We start from the raw sequence: 17,366 nt of genomic DNA, 5'->3' as shown, positions 1-17,366 counted from the left end.
CCCCAGCCAATAAGTTATCTGTGTCTCCAAAGTTCATTGGTGAAGTTTCATTTCCTTAGAAACATGATGCTATATTTAGGATCTCAGGCCACAAAAGCCCATTTAACCCACGAAACACCTGAACTACAACACCAGTGTTTTCAGCCAGGATGGAGCACTGGGCCATGGGCACAGCACGTGGCTGGATATTCGTAGGATAAAGTTATGAATTCTTGGAACTAGGGGCAAGGGGCACAGTTGGCTTTGGATGAAATCTTTACAGAGCCCAAGTCTGTGTTTATCTTCCTCCCACCTTCCTTTACATCTCCCCCCGCCCCCTGCGGCAATCTCCTAATCCTCCAGGGACCAGTGCCCTCCTACCTGACAAATTCTAAACTCCACCAGAGTGCCCTGTTTTAATGTTTTGCAGGGAACCTCTTCTCCCTACCAAAATCACCTCAAGCATATGATCTCAGTCATAAATCAGGAAGGAAGAAATCTGATGAAGTCATTTCTCAATGAAGTGTGAATGCCAGACGAACTTTAATTTGTCTGGGTACTCCTGACTCGAGAAGATGCAGGGCTACCTAAACAGACCTGATTTTGTGTGGAGTACAGAAAAATGAATGAACTGGGTCTAGACACAGGAGAGACCAGGGCTGCCATGGGGGCTTGTTTCTAAGACATCTCTGCTTTTCCAAGCAACTTCCTTTTCCCCTGATGCTTTGAAGTCTAATAAACTTTTTTTAAATATAAATTTCATAATTTTTTTGCATTTCCATGGTAACAGCAAGTACACGCTTACACTGGTAAGCGAAGTGTGGACAGGGACAGGAGAAGGTGAGTCTAGCTTAGACAGGGCTTTCCCCAAACTAGAACCTAAGCCAAGGTGCTCAAGATTAAACCGGATGAGTCCTAAAAACAATCACCCCTGAAGAGCAGTGGAATCTACAGAGAAGATGCTCCTGTTGACCCTGGGCTAGAACTCTGGTCTTACTCCTCCTGGCAAGGCAAAAAGGGTATATGTTAGGTATCTTTTTAAAAAAAAGTGGGGGGAGAAAAGAATGCCACATGTCTCCAAGAAACCCTATGTTTGTGGGGGAGAATGAACTGGAATTAAGAAGCAACAAACACGCATCCTAAATCAGAACAAGAAGGTGGGATGATTTCAGAAACTGAAGTTCAAAAAAAGCCACCTGTACAGAATTCTGCATGTCCATCTGTTCACGCTAGTTACCCTGGGGCATCCATTACTTCAAGTGTAAAGACAGAAAATATTAACTTGGCCAGGGGAAGCAAAACATATACAGACTTCATTCCAACAAACGCTTGAAACTGATGCCTGATACCGCTTCAAAAGGCAGCAGCCTCATTAAGAAACGACACCAGCACCATCCAGGAGCTGGCAAAGGCTGAAAAAAATCAAGTCCGCGCGGGGGTCTGGAAGGGGAAATGAAACTGAATTTACCTACATCAATTAACAACGCTATTAAGACTACTTAGGGACACGCCTCCGACAATACTTCTCTTTAATACAAACATGCTGAAGGCCTTCAGAATGAAACCAGCCATTATCCCCACCCGTCAGCTGGGCTTTCATTACTCCCACCCTGAAGAGTGACACAGCGAACAAACAAGCCGCCCTGCCCACACGCGGGGCCTTTCCATCAAGATCTCCATGCACCCCGACAAGCGCCTGCTGAGTCCCGATGACACCCCAACGAGCTGGCCACCGTGAGGTTTTCATTCTCCAAGGGGAATGGGGTGGGGGGGAAACTGAGCTGGTGAATCAAGGGACCAACCCGAGATCACAGATAAGTCAGAAAAGTGAGTTCAGGACTTAGGGGTGCTTGATCAGCTCCTCAGCAATTTCCTCACAGTCCTTCGTGGTGATCAGGACGGACTTCCCTGGTTCAAGGACAGAAGCACCCGGGGGTGGGTGGGCAGGGGCACAGGGCCCACTCTTCCTATAGGCTGCCTGCACACCGAGCCCTATTACGGCATCTCATTTCAGAATAACTGCAACAACTATATAAAGTGGAAAGTCCATTTTCCCTTCTACTAGCTTCTCTGCAGTGTTTGTTCCAAACTTTGGGATAAGCAGCCTAAAGACATTTGCATAGGCTGGAGGTGGTCAGCAGGAAAACCTTGGGGCAACTATAAGAACTTAAGCTTCCTAACAGACTGGGGCACCCCACTGACTATACCCTGTACTCTTAAGATGCACTTTTGCTTTAGACAATAAGAAAGGAAAGCAACTGTAGTACAAATTTAAAATGGGTCTCAAGAATCCAGTCAGAGGGTTTTTTACAAGCAATAGGGCGGGAAAAATTAAACCCTATGACATTTAGTACTTAATGTAGCATCTTACTCCGCAACTGCTAAAATTCTTGTTGAATAAAAAAACGAGAAGTTGAGAAAGGACAGGAAGGTGAGGATAACTTCGAAGGTGGACCTTGATAGAGGAAAGCATTCTTACTACTGCCACAAATATTAAGATCAATCTTACGTTAATAACTGCCTCAAAATTCATATGTTTCCACTGTGTTACCTGAGCTCCCAAACTTTAAAGCAATGAAAAGAAATAGTGGAACGCTGTTCAGTTCAGATGCTCAATCACATCCGACACTTTGCAACCCCATGGACTGCAGCACGTCAGGCTTCCCTGTCCGTCACCATGTCCCAAAGCTTGCTCAAACTCACGTCCATCGAGTTCATGATACCATCCAACCATCTCATCCTCTGTCGTCCCCTTCTCCTCCTGCCTTCAATCTTTCCCAACGTCAGGGTCTTTTGCAATGAGTAATGAGAAATATTTTATACTAAAAGAAAAGAAGGCTGTGGGAAGGGCAGGAATCACTTTAAAATATACTTAGTTTTTCACAAAAGGTACTAAAACTTCCAAATGACCATCTGAATTGGAGGAAGTTCTTCACTTGTCAAAGCTCAAGAGAGAAGAACCGTAACTAACCAAGTTGCCTTCACAAGGCATCAACATGAGACAGAACCTGCTGATGACAACCTATAGAAATTCTCCCAGCTTCATAGCCCTGTTCGGACAACCCTTACAACATGCCTGGAGGAGGGAGCAGAAATGGATTAACTCCACTTCACAAAGGAGGAAGCAATGCCCAGGCTGAGGAGTCCAAACTGAAGCCAGATGGTGGCTGCCAGCCCTGTCAGGGCCCTGCCAGGGATTACCCAGGACACGGAGGGTCCAACAAGACTATATTTTGGGGAGGAAGAAAGAACAGAAAGGGGAGAGGGATGGTTTTAGAACATCTGGGAAGATGCTGTGCTTCCAGAAAATGTGCACTAATGAAAAGGCAGAAAGTGAGACCCAGCTGGCTAAGGAACAGGACGCGGGGACAGGTCAAGGAGGGGACTGTTTATTCTCCTGGAGTCCCGTCCTGCTCCAAGCCCCTCAGGACCACGGCTGTGACCTGCCTTCCTAGTCCCGCTTGGTCTCCCTCCTCCATAGCAAAGGAGTGAAAACGAGAAAAATTGTGCAAAAAAAAAAAACAAACAAAAAAACAGCTGTGAAATCACTAGGCCCCTCCCACTCCTCCAGGAGCTGGTCACCTACCTTTGCTTCATCGTTAATGTCCCAAGTGAAAGAAATGGCATTATAAGCGATCTCCTCAATGTTGCTGATGGTGTTGAAGCTTTCTTTGTAGTCAGCTGGGTGAGGGATGAGAGAGAGAAGTCATGATTTCCAGTTTCCAACGTGAGATTATACAGTTATTATACAGTGAGATTATATAGTTCACTGTAAGTTCAGCTTTTCATATAATCATTGTTGGATAATTTAAATTAATATTTTGTTGGGTTGAAAGAAGTTCAAAGAAGGTAGAAAAAGAATCACAGAATCTTTCTCACAGAGGCAAGCTTAGATGTATTTAATTTTATCCCGTTCTGTCAAAATTAGGACATTTAGGTCTAAAAGGTTTAAATAACTGTCCCAAGGCCACAGAACTAGTCCAGAAAATCAAGACTGGAACTTGATTCTTTTTAAACTTCTGAAAGAGAACATGAACACTTCCAAAGGCAAAGAAAAGAAGTAACTCAAAGATTAAGAGCTGTTCGGTGACCTAGACAGTGGTTTCACATGAAGGTCACGCTCACGTCAAGAACAGGGTTTTCACTAAGCTACTTGACAAAATACGACGTGCGTGGATCTGCTGCTGAACCACGAGTGATGATGAATCTTTGGGTGTATTTACCGACAGAAGAGACTTGCAATGCAGCTCAGCGTGCAACTAGCGAAGACAGTATGTGTTACTGCACAAGAGCAGTATTATCTTTTACTTGTTGGTTCTTTTCCTCCACCTTACAATTATCTCCAAAAAATTCAGAATGTCTTAAAGACATCATCCCTCAAAAAGAATCTGTAGGCTGGAAAGCAAGACGCTCTTCTGTGAGGCAGGCTCCGCAGCTCCGGGCCCCGGCGTCACGTGGGAAGCCTCTGCACGGGGCACCTGTCCTCATGAAGGAAGTAACGTTAAGAGCACCGATTCCAGGAGGCCAAGGACAGGGTTTGGAACGGAGCAGTGGCTGGCAGAAAAATTCAAATGCGTTCGGCAGGAAGCTGATCACTGCCAAAAACAACTGAATTTAGAAAAGTCTGGACACGAGCGTCTCTGGGAATGGAAGCAAGCTCCAGGCTCCTTACCTATGTCAATACACCTCTGTTTTGCTGTGTGCTGCCGTGAGTGCCAATATTTCCAGTGCCTCAGCTGGTCTTCTCTGCTCTTGTCCTCAGCAAAAACCACCATGATCACACTCTGGGAGAGAGGAAACGTTACCAGGTAAAGACACTATGGGCTGAGTATCTTTCGGAAAACCTAGTTTTTTGATTTTGCAGTGCACTGAGACGGCAATTTTATGATACAAATGAACTTACAAAACAGAAAGAGACTCATAGACTTAGAAAACGAACTTCTGGGTGCCAGGGTGGAAGGGCGGACGGATAGTTACAGAGTTTGGGAAGGTCATGTACACACTGCTATATTTAAAATGGAAAATCAACGAAGACCTACTGGAATTCTGCTCAGTGTTATGTGTCAGCCTGGATGGGAGTGGGTTTTTGGGAAGAATGGATACATGCATATATATATGGCTGAGTCCCTTCTCTGTTCACCTGAAACTACTACAACACTGTTTTGTTTTCACCACAACATTTTTATTTGGTTATACCCTAATACAAAATAAAAAGTTTAAAATAAAAAAAAAATTTTTTAATGAAAAAAAAATTCATTATTTTGAAATTGAAATTTTTTGAAATGAAATTTCATTATTTTGAAATAAAAACACAATTTCATTATTTTTAAAATTTATTTAATTTTTTGGCCACCCTGTGTGGCATGCAGGATCCCTGTTCCCTGAGCCTGGATGGATCCCAATCCCCCTGTAATGGGAGCATGGAGTCTCAACCATGGGGATCTTAATTTAGATACGCCTCAGACCTGGAAATAATGAGCTCCAACTGGCCCAGGGCAGGACTCACGCGGACTTTGCTGATGGGGTGGTGGACGCCCTCGCTGCCGCTCACTTCCTTCAGCGTGACGGGGTAGAACTGGCCTTTGTTCAGGTACGTCATGGTGCTGTCTCCCGGCTTCTGTCGGAGTGATTTGGAGGCTTCCAGGGTGTATTCAAAGTTGTTCCTAGAATACAATAAAAGTCACAGACCTCTAATCTACCCCCTTGGAAGCTTTCCCTATGTCTGAGCTCAGACGCGAGATGCTGCAGTGTGGATGCATGCACACAGAAGGTGAAACATCCCACTGACAGTGTCATGTCACCACCAGCATTCGCTACTCTTCCCCAGATCACCTCAAGCAGCCCAGAGGTCCTCCTAGATGTGGGACTACAGACCACCTCTAGAGAACCTATGAAGCCATGTTAAGAAACCAGGGGTTTGGAGGCTGAGGATACTAAAGCTACGAATGAGTGACAAGCACTCTGGAAGATCTCACAGGACATGCTGCCAGCCCAGTGCTTACCCAGCAAGGGTTGCAAACAGGAGGCTGGCAGGCCTCTGACGAAATCTGACTTGGCCCATGTAGCACTTTTTTGTTGTTTTTACCTATAATTTAAATGTCCTTGGATGGTACTCCATGGTCCTCTACATTTTCTATTATTTTCTAGCCCCACCTATATATCCCCCTGAAGCTGTTTAATAACCCAGTCAAGCCGGGGGTTGGCACATTTCCCCTATCTTTATAAATAAAGTTTTACTGGACTGTTGCCATGCCCTTTGATTCTGTATTACAACTGCTTCTGTGCTACAGCCCAGAGCTGGGCAGAGTTGGGCAGTTTCGACAGAGACCGTATGGCCCACGTTGCCTGAAATATTTGTTATCTGATCCTTCAAAGAAAACGCCTGCTGACCCCTGCATCTCAGGTCCTGAAGGGACCAGAGTTTGTGACTTCTGGACCTTGCGGCAGGTGTACCTTACAGATTCCTGTAAAATCCTAGACTTTTAAATAAAACTTTTATTTTAAAATACAGCACTCATAAAAATGCATAAAATGAAATTACAAAATGAAATCCTAGACTCCTAAAAAAACCCTGAAGATGTTTTTATATAAAGTTGAAAATATTCATATTTGCAGAGTGAGATGCAATTCCGTGATGCATAAAGGAGGTTGTCAGCCCAGTAAACAGTTGGCTTATAGTAAGACTAATAAAAATACAAAAGCCTTTATCCACTTGATGCTATCCCTAAATTCTCACAGGATTATATACTTTTAGAAACAGAAGGGACCTCAGATCTGATTTAATCTTTCATGTCTTCTCTGAGATTCCACTCCACTACATCACATAAAGAAACCAAAGGGAAGGAAAAGCACCAACACCAAGCATTAGGGAAACGAGAAACACAGTCAGAGATCAAAACCGAGTGCACTAAAACAAAGCAAACGTCCTCCAGCGAAGATGTCACCACACTAACTGCAAGAAGGTAGAGTTGAAAGCCGCCAAAAGCCACCTCTGATTTTTCAAGATCAAATTAATAAATAGAAAGTTAAGTCGCACAAGTTGAAAGTTAAAAAATCAAATTGAAAGACAACTATTACCCAGAAACACTGTCAAAAACATAGTCCTCTGAATTCATGCCAGGCATCCGCAGACTGAGATCCGAGGGGAAGAAAACCTGAAATACCAATGTGATAAGCCACAAGGATATAACTGGTGATCAGGCTCACCGAAGACCGACGTCGGGCACAGCAGCAGAGTCTGTGGCTTAAGGCAACCCACCGCGCTTTTAAAACTTGTCTAAGACAAAAATTTTAACTCTACAAAAAATTTAAAGAGAAAATTAGAAAGAAAAAAATGTCCATTTTATACGCCACTTGGTCAAACTAAGAGAATCTATGTAGGTGCTCCCACTAAGCGCTGCCTTCTCTCTTCTCCCACCCTTCCCACACATCCCACTTCTGCCCAAACTCTGGGGTCTGCACCCCAGATCTCATGACCCTTAGGAGTCAGCTCCACCACTGCACCAAGTTCAGACAATAGAACCAGGCTGGCACTGTGGCTGGCTGGAGCGGGGCGCCTTCTCAGGAAAGGCTACTGTTCTATTCACTCTGTAAGCGGGGAGGGACTGACCCCACCATGAGTCATTAAACACAGTTCCAAACATCCTCAGTCCCTGACTTTGACCTGAGTGATGTGTTTATCACCCTGAAACTCTCGGAAGTATTGGAAGTGATGGGTAAATATCACACGGTGCATTTGTCATCGAGATCTACCTGCTCCCCGACAATACTGCCAACCAAGAAATACGAGGCAAATACATGATAACTCCTTTTATATTAAGACCAGTTGTGGGGAGGATGTTTTGGCTGAGGACCAAAGCCAAAAACAGACTGTGAGGCTGTGTCTGTTGTCTGTGGAAGATTATGTATGCGGCTTTCCTTCTTACTCTCCAGCAAAGCGCTTGGTTGAAATCATAATTGTTAACTTAGCTGCTGGTAAGATTAGCCATGTGCCCTTGATAATAATTTCTGGTTTTATAGGTTTAGTTTACAAATTATACCCGTGGATCTTTTCTCTTAAAAAAAAAAAAAAGAAAGAAAAAAAAAAGAGAGAAACCTCTTTTGTTCCCAATCCACTCACTTCAGGCTGAGTTTCAAGCTTACATAACAAGGAAGAGGTGGAACCCAATACTTAAATAAACACGCAGCGTCTTAGGAAGATGCTTGCGTTTCCTGTACCTCCTGAACGCCTTCCTTGAAGGTCTCCGAGAAGGTAGAGTCTGGAGTGCGCCTTTGCGCGTTGGGGGGTTGAGCGCTGGAGCCAAACTGGTCAGCGTTCAGGTTCCGGTCGAAAACCACCACACGCTCCGTGGGCTCGGGGTGATACACTGCTGGGGGGATGCCCACAGCGAAGCCGTGGGGCTGGCTTTCCGTCTTGATGGAGTGCGTGGGCATCGCCGCGATGGAGACGGTGACCGTGGTGTCGGGGGCTGTCAGATGTCCTCTCTTGTCGATGCCCAGCTGGTTGCCGTGGGGAAGGACGATGTTGAACGGCACGTTCTTCAGCACCTGCACTCTGTTCTCACCAGCAGAGATGAGGGGCTGCTCCGTCACGTTTGGTATGTTTCTTTAAGGAGAGAGAAGCGTGTTTTCAAACTCAGAGCTGATACAATTCCGGGACAATTATAATTTTCCGAATGGCACTGGGCTGTTGGGTCCTGGGCAATAATAATAATAACACACTTGGTAGAAGCCAAATGAATAAACAATGGCATGATAACCCATCACAAGAGAAAGGAAAAAGCCCTCTAGTTACAGGTCAAAGCACTGAGTAAAACTTCATTTGGAATACTGAGAACTCAGAGCTTTCCTCTATTATATTTTATTTCCAATAACCCCCATAAAATTGTCATATTTTACTAGCAGTCTGAAGCTACACTCGTGATTAACTGCAGCAGTATAGGCTGGAGGTTAAAGTATAGATGCCAGAGTCAGACAAGGTAGATTCAAGATCTCTCAGTAACTACATGCTCATCTATAAATGAGGATAATGACGGTACCTATCCTCACAAGGTTGTGATGAGGATGAAAGGAGAGTATGCTGAAAAGCGTGCAGTGATGCCTGGCACACAGGGGCCCACAGCCGTCACTTTTCCTGGGGGCTTCCGGGATGGCTCAGCGCTTGTAAAGAATCTGCCTGCAGTGCAGGAGACCTGGGATCGATACCTGGGAGGGGAAGATCCGCTGGAGAAGGGAATGGCTACCCACTCCAGTATTCTGGCCTGGACAATTCCATGGATAGAGGAGTCTGGTGGGCTACAGTCCATGGGGTTACTAAGAGTCAGACATGGACTGAGCGAATAACACTTTCGCTTTCACCGACCCCACACTCCCCGGGACCCCATGATTATATTGAACCATCATATACATCAACATAGAGTTACTTTTGGCTCAACAAATATTCTGGGCAATATAAGATGATATTTAATTTAGGGTAAAATTCATACATTTTCAAAGTTTCCTCAAATCATACGGGCTGATACTTACAAGGAAAAAACAATTTGGTAAATTGGCAGATTTCAAGATCAATAAAATATTCAAACTTAAAACCATAAATTCACTCCCATGACTATTTTAAAGAAATTTCTTTAGAGAAAAAGAAGAAAGAAGAAAAAGCTATCTAGAAAGTTGTTCATTAAGGCTTTGTAACAGTAAAAATCAGATATAGCCTGGATACTAAGGATAGCTAGGGTTTGATTTAAAATACTTCAGCAAAAATAAATAAAATTTAAATACTAACTAATTAGAAAGTTGGAGAAAGGGAAGAGTAGATCAAACAGATACCAGTCGATCCTAAAGGAAATCAACTTAAGTATTCATTGGAAGAACTGATGCTGAAGCTGAAGCTCCAATACTTTGACCACCTGATGCAAAGTGCCAACTCACTGGAAAACACACCAAAGCTGGGAAAGATTGAGGGCAGCAGGAGAAGGGGGCAAGAGAGGATGAAATGGTTAAATAGCATCACTGACTCAATGGACATGAGTTTGAGCAAACTCCGGGGGACAGTGAAGGACAGGAGAGTCTGGTGTGCTGCAGTCCGTGGGGTCACAAGAGTCGGACTGCCTTAGGGGCCGAACAACGGCAGCAGCAACAAGGATCGAACAGCAGGAATTCAGCTGATAACAGTTGAAGCTGAGCATCTACTGGCTTATGCTACTTCTCTACTTTTGTTATGTTTGAAAGTGCCTATAACGAAAAGTAAAAAATAAAAGCTATAAGCCCTTTTCCAAATTATGAAGACTAAAACAGCAATGTAGAAAAACTTACATATTAAGTAGAAGAAAATCCTACCTGTGAATACAACCACAACCACATAAAATGCACCTGCCTGCCCAAACAGTAAACAAATACACTAGTCAGCAGAGTGGGATTCCAAGTGATCATTCTTTCTTCAAAAATGTTTCATTCTTGTACTACTAATAGAACTCAGAACAATTTAAAAGATATATTTAGCTTTTTTCCCAGGTCTATAAAGTCAAGACTTAATTTTCTGAAAGTTTTAACTTAAAATATTTCAAAAATAACCTCAATAGGTATTTGGAATACAGCTGAACATACTCTATTAAGTTTCACATGGGTACTTATTTAAGGTCACTGGTGATGACTTTTTTAAATGGACCCCTGCCATTGCCTTAAGCCACACTGTTCTTAAGAGAACCTAAAAGACAAATAAGGAAACAGTGCAGTCATGTTGTTAATAATGAAAAAAAAAATCCCTTTGGATGAGGAGAAAGTTAATTGTTTTTGTTTTCAAGAAAAGAGAACTTCTCCTACAGAAACTGGTGACTTCTCAGTAACAGAATCAGAGTAAGAGGCGATCAGTAATGAAATCTGTGTTCAGATATAGAGTCCAAATTATCCATGTCTTCCTCTAGTTCCTGTTCACTTAAACAAGCTCTTGCTTTAACTTTCACAGAAACCGGGAATTTGTAGCATACTGTTCCACGCTCTGTCTTAAACCTTACCTTTTGCTATGGTCCGGCTCAGGGTGCTCAACATCTGCCTTTGCTGCTGATGACCTTCTCTCTCGCGGAACCTGAGATATCAACACACAGGACCACAATTTAGTTCTCACTCCCGAAGTAGAGACACAATCCCTACTTTTCAGTAAGTGCAACCCTTCAGGTGACCGTGAACTGCCTACCGAACCCCAGGCTCCAAGGACGCACAATGAATAAGAGAGTGTCTGCTCTCCAGGAGTCCACAATTTGGTCACTGGGTTGATATGCAAAAACCAGCTTCTATTCAGTTGCCAAAGAAACTCAGAACATCACAAATCTACTTTGTCATGAAGTGTGGGTTTCACCTCTTAAGAGAAATACCTCTGGTTGGGCTTTGCCCATTTATCTATGTAACATGACAGAGAAGAAGTTACTGAAAAGACAACCAGGCTCTTTGAGCATTCTCCCTGCTCTTCTCTGCTACCCTTCCTTTCGGATCAAATGCAAAATCAAAGGCATCAGCCACATTAACAATTCACTCCAAGATCCAAAAGGTGGCTCCAAATGATACATTTTGTCAGAGACGCTGGGATTCACAATGTCTATCACTCAAAGGACAAAGCAGACTCTGTTGGGTCTATTCCTTTTTTGAGTCTGCTTCTCTGCACAGGGGAGAGCAGGCCAACATTAGTGGATGGCCTGCAGACATCAACCCAACTGAGACTTCTCTGCAACACACACTCCAAAAACTAAGACATTTGAAACTAGTTTTCAATGTAAAAGTAGAAACTCTATTTCTACATTCTTATTTTACCTTTACAGGCAGAATGAATTATTGTTTCTGGTAGTAACAACGTGTTTTTTAAGCTTTACCAAGGTTATTATGGAAAAATGACTGAGGGGTACATCCAAAGAATTGAAACAAGTAAGTCAGTTTTTAAAAAAGGAAAATAAGTAACCGGACATCTGTTGCAAGAAGGCTGACATAGTACTACTAAGACTGCCACCCTTGATAGGCAGACATGAGGATTTATCTCCTCCTAAGATGTATAATACTTTCAGGATCCTTTATTTAAAACACATGCACATAAAATCACTGCAACTAGTGTTATTCCACAGGTTTTTCTGGCACTTAAACTTGTTGGTTTCCTCCCATTCTCGAAAGTTTCAGTTAAAAATATCTAACTTCAAACTTCATAATTAATACTTAAGAGAACTTACAGTTTCTATACTGAATCAATAAAACAAGCCACAAGAAGAACAGATACATGAGTTCTACTTCAAAGGAAACTTTTGTGGCTACACTTCCCAGGCAAAGTTTCTTCTAGCATCCTTGGTTACTATGCAAGTTTCCATTCGTATCTAAGGGGGGAAAAAAACCTTACCTCATTCCCTCAAACACAACAAGCTGGACACATGGCCTTTCATCAGAAAACAGAGCTTTGGTTTAGGTTCCCCCTTCCCACCCAATTTTGATAATCAAGCTATCTTCTTTGCTTTTTACCCTGTGCATTTTTTGTATTCCAAAAAGAATACAGTTCAGAAGGTAACAAAGAGCTGGAAACTGGTGAATTTGGGTGAAAGTATCTGAGAGTTAGCTATCTTGTTATTTTAAGTTTTCTACAGGTATGGAAGTTTTAAAGACAAAAAGATGGTGAAAATAAACTGTAATATATAGCCATCCCTGCATGTGGGTTAGTGGTTAAAAAGGATGCCACAGTGAACACAGCAAGCAAAGCCCTGCCCCCAGGAGGCAGCCTGGCATACAGAAGAGGGGGCCTGGCACAACCTGAAGTCCTGGCTGCACATACTAGTCATGTGACCTGAGAACCTTATTTTTTATCACCTGCAAAATGGGGATAATGGCACAGATCTTGCAGGGTTCCTGGAGGGATCAGAAACAACATGCATTCTGGTAACACGTCTAGCACAGTATAGGTAATCGGTAGGTGGTAGCTAGTATCACTGGGCTAATGATGACGACACAGACCAGGGGTGTCAATCCAGACACAAACACCAGGTAAAGCTTCAGGCAGAGGACAGACTGCACTGAATTAAAACTAATCCAAACCTCAAGGAACAGACAGTAAAATACATCCTGAACCTTAAACTAGAAAATCTAGAAAATATGAGTTTTCTTTTTTTTCCCCAAGAAATCTCACAATCAAGTCAAATCAGATGCCTGCAATACCATTTAGGGGAAAGGAAACCAGGCTGACTACCTAGGAAGAAAGGGCTAGCACACAGGCAAAGGGAACCCCTGTCCACTCTAGATGGTTCTAAGAGCTACCTGTGAAGAAATGATCGACCTCATTAAGGCACAGAGAATTTCTTCTTTCTCAGTAACTTCACCTTTCAGATAGAGCCAGAACAGTTGGCTACTTCATACATTTTAGAAACCACCTTTTGATTCTGTGATTGTAGATATTCAGCTTTGAACCACAGTACGTCAAAGCACTCATTAAACTATTTATAGTCACTACAGAAGCAACTTGCATTACAGTCTACCAGCAAATTACTGTTTTATATGCTGTTGGATCAAGTGCACCTTGGACAGTAGTTACGGGCTTCTGAAGAGCAAGCCAACCCACCTTGTAGTAGTCATAGAGCAAGCCCAGCGCGGCAGCACTGTCCTCATCGCCATTGATGCTCATCATCGCTTTGGTTGCTGCAGTGAGCGGGTTTTCCAGGAAAGACTTCCAGGCTTCATCCTCACTAGTATAGGAACGCCGCTGTGAATAAAGTGCTTCATTCTGAAGAACCAACACTGGCCGTTTGCTTGGGAGAGATTTTTTTAAAAAGAAAAGAAAAAAACAACATATATATGTGTGTATGTGTATATATATATATATATCACATCTTCTTCTATTGCAAATCATCATAAGCTAATTTTTGAAAAAGCAAACAGCCAATTCTTGATTTTGCAATAAAAGAGTCCACTGTTTCATCATTTCATCATTAGTAAAGTAAGTTAAGACACGATCAGAAGACAACCCACTTAAATGTAGCCCAATGGGTCACCCAGGAAGATGTACAATATTTAGACAGCCAGGGAACCTGCAGTTAACTTTCACGTGGAACCCAGGACACAGTAAGTGACACACAAAAAAATCCCACTAAAACCAAGTCAAAAACTCACTCCAAGAAAATGTGAAGCTATTCAAACGCTTAACATAAACAAGCACAAGGAGAAAGTAAGGCCAAGAACATGCACTCTCCTCAAACACAGGCACTCAGGACTGTCCCCTCTTCAACAGTACATCCGGTTCCATCCTCAAGCTGCTATACTGCTATTTCCCTCCTCCTCTGGGTGATGCCATGCCTCAAACTACCAACAAGGGGGAGAGAAGGGGGGATGGAAGGAAGAAGGGATAGCTTGTTTTAATCCTCGGGGGCATATGAGAAAGTTAGAATATTCTACTGATTACCAGCAGATCGAGCATGGAATGTGGCCAAAGGGGACTGTAAACCAATAAGGAGACACAATTTTCTGGCTTGGGAGTTCACTGTTTATCTTAGAGATAAACACTTAAGAATCTACAATAATAAATGAAGCCGCTGGACAAAAAGAGATCTTTTTTTTTAAGGAAATAAGATTTTTTTTTTTAGGTTGGGGAATCTGTCCTTAAAAATCTTTCCTGGTTTTTCACATGGGGCAAGAACTGCTTCATATTAATGCTGTAGTTTGGTGGGAAAAACCCAGAACATCAACAGAGAACTTTAGTAGAGTCTTATAGATTTAACTTAAAAGAGTAAAGCAAACATGACTGATTCCAAAAACCTGAAATGTAAACAGCCTCAACAACTGTTCAGTTGGCTCTGTTGAGTAAGTCAATAAAAAGAAAAAAGTGGAAAACTACCTCCAGCAAAATCAAGCACTTTTTTTTCTTGAAAAAAAAAAAAGTTTAAATATTCAGATCTACTCCGAATTATCACTATTCTAACAAGCAAATTAAAGGAGCTATTCTCATTGCAACACACAAATGAAATATGTAAATTGCCTAAAGGTGACCTACCTACTCTAAAAGTGAATGTAGAAAGACTGATTATCTTCTCAAGTAATCAACAAGGTTAGGGTTTGGCAGTCACCTAGGCCCTTTAAAGACAGAGATTCTGAAAAAGGAGCGGGGAGAGGAAATCCAACAACTTAATTCATCCTCAGTCAAAATAAACCTTATTTCAAGGAGTGCACATTTGGTAGGAAAAGAAATCTTGAAGGTGGTATACTATTTTAACACAAAACAAACACAATGGGTTGTTCAAAGTGCATGTTCAGTTTAAAAATGAAGACTTCCTACAAATCTCAAATTTAAAAAAAAAAATTAAGAATATACAAAGGGGCATTCCTTGTGCCATCAGGAGGACAGAACAAGAGCTGCTGAGCCAGTGGTACCCCGGGATGACTCTCTGGGGTCTTGCTAAGCTGTAATATTAAGAGTGTAATAGCTACTTCCAGAAGACTATATGACAGCACTTGGCTCATTCAGTTCCCCTCATGCTAGTTCTTCAGCTTCCCTTCTTCTCCCACCCCCATCCCAAATCTGCACAAGCAACAGAAAATAAATATTTCTTTGCAAATGATTTTGTGTGTGATCACCCTGAAGGTGTCTTAAACTATTTCCAAACTGTGCCTCAGGCCAAAATTTTAGCTCTGGAAATATGCCTTATCTAAACTATAAGTCAAGAAATAAACACGAAACCAGCTGCCTTTTTTAGTCTACTTCCTCATGACAGTCCCTAAAGGCTCATCACTGCCCTCTCCTTGAATTATATATTTTCAAGCAGTAATTTATCTGCATACTGTACAACACAAGGTTAATTTAAGTTATTCCACTTAAGTTGTTCCATACATAATACTATCTAAATCTCTCCTCCAGAAAAATAGCACCCTTACACAAAATGATTCTCAGCAAATAATTACAAAACTGGGAGAAGTACTGCTGTGCCCCGGATTCACTGATCTCAAATATAACTGACTGGTTGGGTGCGACTTGCATTTTTTTCTGAACAATTTTATATTTACAGAAAAGCTGCAAAGGAGATACAGAAGCGTCCCTCGCCAGGTGTCTCCTAATGCTAACGGCTTACATTACTGCCTTACAGTTTATGAAAACATTTCTTCAATCACGAGCTCCATGAAAGCATTATTAGTAAGGACAAAGCTTCCTAGTTTACCACCCTGATTTCAAAGTCTCATCCTTCTTGATATTTCTGAGCATTTTTAATTACAGCAATCTGTAATTACCACCAATGATGCAAGCGGCAAAAGAACTCCAACAGCAATTTTCTCACTCACACAGTCAGCCAGGGGAAAAAAAAGAGAAAATGCCAGGACAGCCGAGCACTTCAACTTTTCCCTAGATCTCTCGGTTCCGAGGTTCTAGCAGGCGGCCGAACGACACGGTTGAGCGACGAGAGACTTGATTACCTGAGAAGGCTCCCCTTTTGCAGCCGCGGAGCGCGTCCCAAAGAGCAAAGCCGCCCGGGTTGGGGGCGCGGGGGCGCGAGACCTCCGCGCCCCCCTACCCCGGGGAGCAGAATCGGGGCGCGCCCGAGGGGTGGCCCACCCACCCCAGACCAGGACCCCGAAGCTGCGGGCGGGGTGGGGGGGTTTCCATTCCGGAGAGCAGGCCCGCACCCCCCAAGGCAGGGGTCTCCCCCTAGGTGGGGGGGAGGGGGGGTTTTGGAGGAACAAAGGCAGGGCGGGGGTGCGGAGAAGCGGAGGCCGCGAACGGCGAGCCGCGCGCCCCCTCCCGCCGCCGGGCCCCTCGCCCCCCGCCCGGCCTCGCGGCAGGTGCGGCCGGCCGGCAGGTGCGGCCGGCCGGCTGGCCGGGCGGGCAGCAGCGGCCCCGGCCGCACGGCCGGCCTCACGGACGCCGGCGCCCTCACTCACTTGTCGTACTCCTGTGTCATCGCGCTCGCTCGCCGCTGCCGGGCCGCAGAACTGGACTTTCGGGTTGGGACAGTACACCCGATCCGGGGGGGAGGAGGTGGCGGCGGCGGCGCGGCGGCGCGGCGGCGGCGGGTCCGGAGCAGCGGCCCCGACGGGTTGGGTCGGCTTTTCTCGCTCGGAGCCGGCCGGGCACGGGCAGCGCGCACAGGGCGCCCCGCCTCGGCCTCCCATTGGCTGGCGGCGCCGGCACAGGGCGGGGCCTGGGGGCCAGGGGGGCGGGCACCGCGGTCTGATTGGCCGACGGGCCGGGCCGCGGGGCGGGGCCGACGGGCCCCGAGGGGCGGGGCGGGGCCCGGCCGCTCCGCGTGGCCGCGTCCGTGCGGCGCGCCCGGAGCTCCCGGGCCCAGCTCCGGCCCAGACTCCGGTCAAGCCGCGAGGCCCGCGGGCGCGCACTTGCAGCCACCCGGCGGTCCCTGGCGCGCCCGCGCCTGGGGAGGCCGGGCGCCGCGTCC

General features: G+C 44.5%; 1 protein-coding gene across 1 annotated transcript in view; it reads right to left on the bottom strand.

Moving 5' to 3' along the window:
• The window catches only part of GRHL1 (grainyhead like transcription factor 1), a 53,001-nt gene extending 35,997 nt beyond the window's left edge, over positions 1-17,004 (bottom strand). Inside the window, exons 1-8 of the mRNA XM_065927187.1 lie at positions 16,855-17,004; positions 13,553-13,739; positions 10,986-11,056; positions 8,197-8,584; positions 7,057-7,133; positions 5,486-5,642; positions 4,652-4,763; positions 3,566-3,660 (exon numbers count right to left, since the gene is read on the bottom strand). Of these exons, the coding sequence (XP_065783259.1) occupies positions 3,566-3,660; positions 4,652-4,763; positions 5,486-5,642; positions 7,057-7,133; positions 8,197-8,584; positions 10,986-11,056; positions 13,553-13,739; positions 16,855-16,874 (1,107 nt within the window). The 5' untranslated portion in view covers positions 16,875-17,004. The remainder of the gene's footprint in view (positions 1-3,565; positions 3,661-4,651; positions 4,764-5,485; positions 5,643-7,056; positions 7,134-8,196; positions 8,585-10,985; positions 11,057-13,552; positions 13,740-16,854) is intronic.
• Positions 17,005-17,366: the final 362 nt, after the last annotated feature.

The sequence above is a fragment of the Muntiacus reevesi genome, chromosome 3, assembly GCF_963930625.1.
Source record: "Muntiacus reevesi chromosome 3, mMunRee1.1, whole genome shotgun sequence".
In the NCBI taxonomy this organism is placed as follows: domain Eukaryota; kingdom Metazoa; phylum Chordata; class Mammalia; order Artiodactyla; family Cervidae; genus Muntiacus; species Muntiacus reevesi.
The sequence above is the reverse complement of the archived record's forward strand: the minus strand, read 5'-3'. Positions and strand labels throughout refer to the sequence as shown.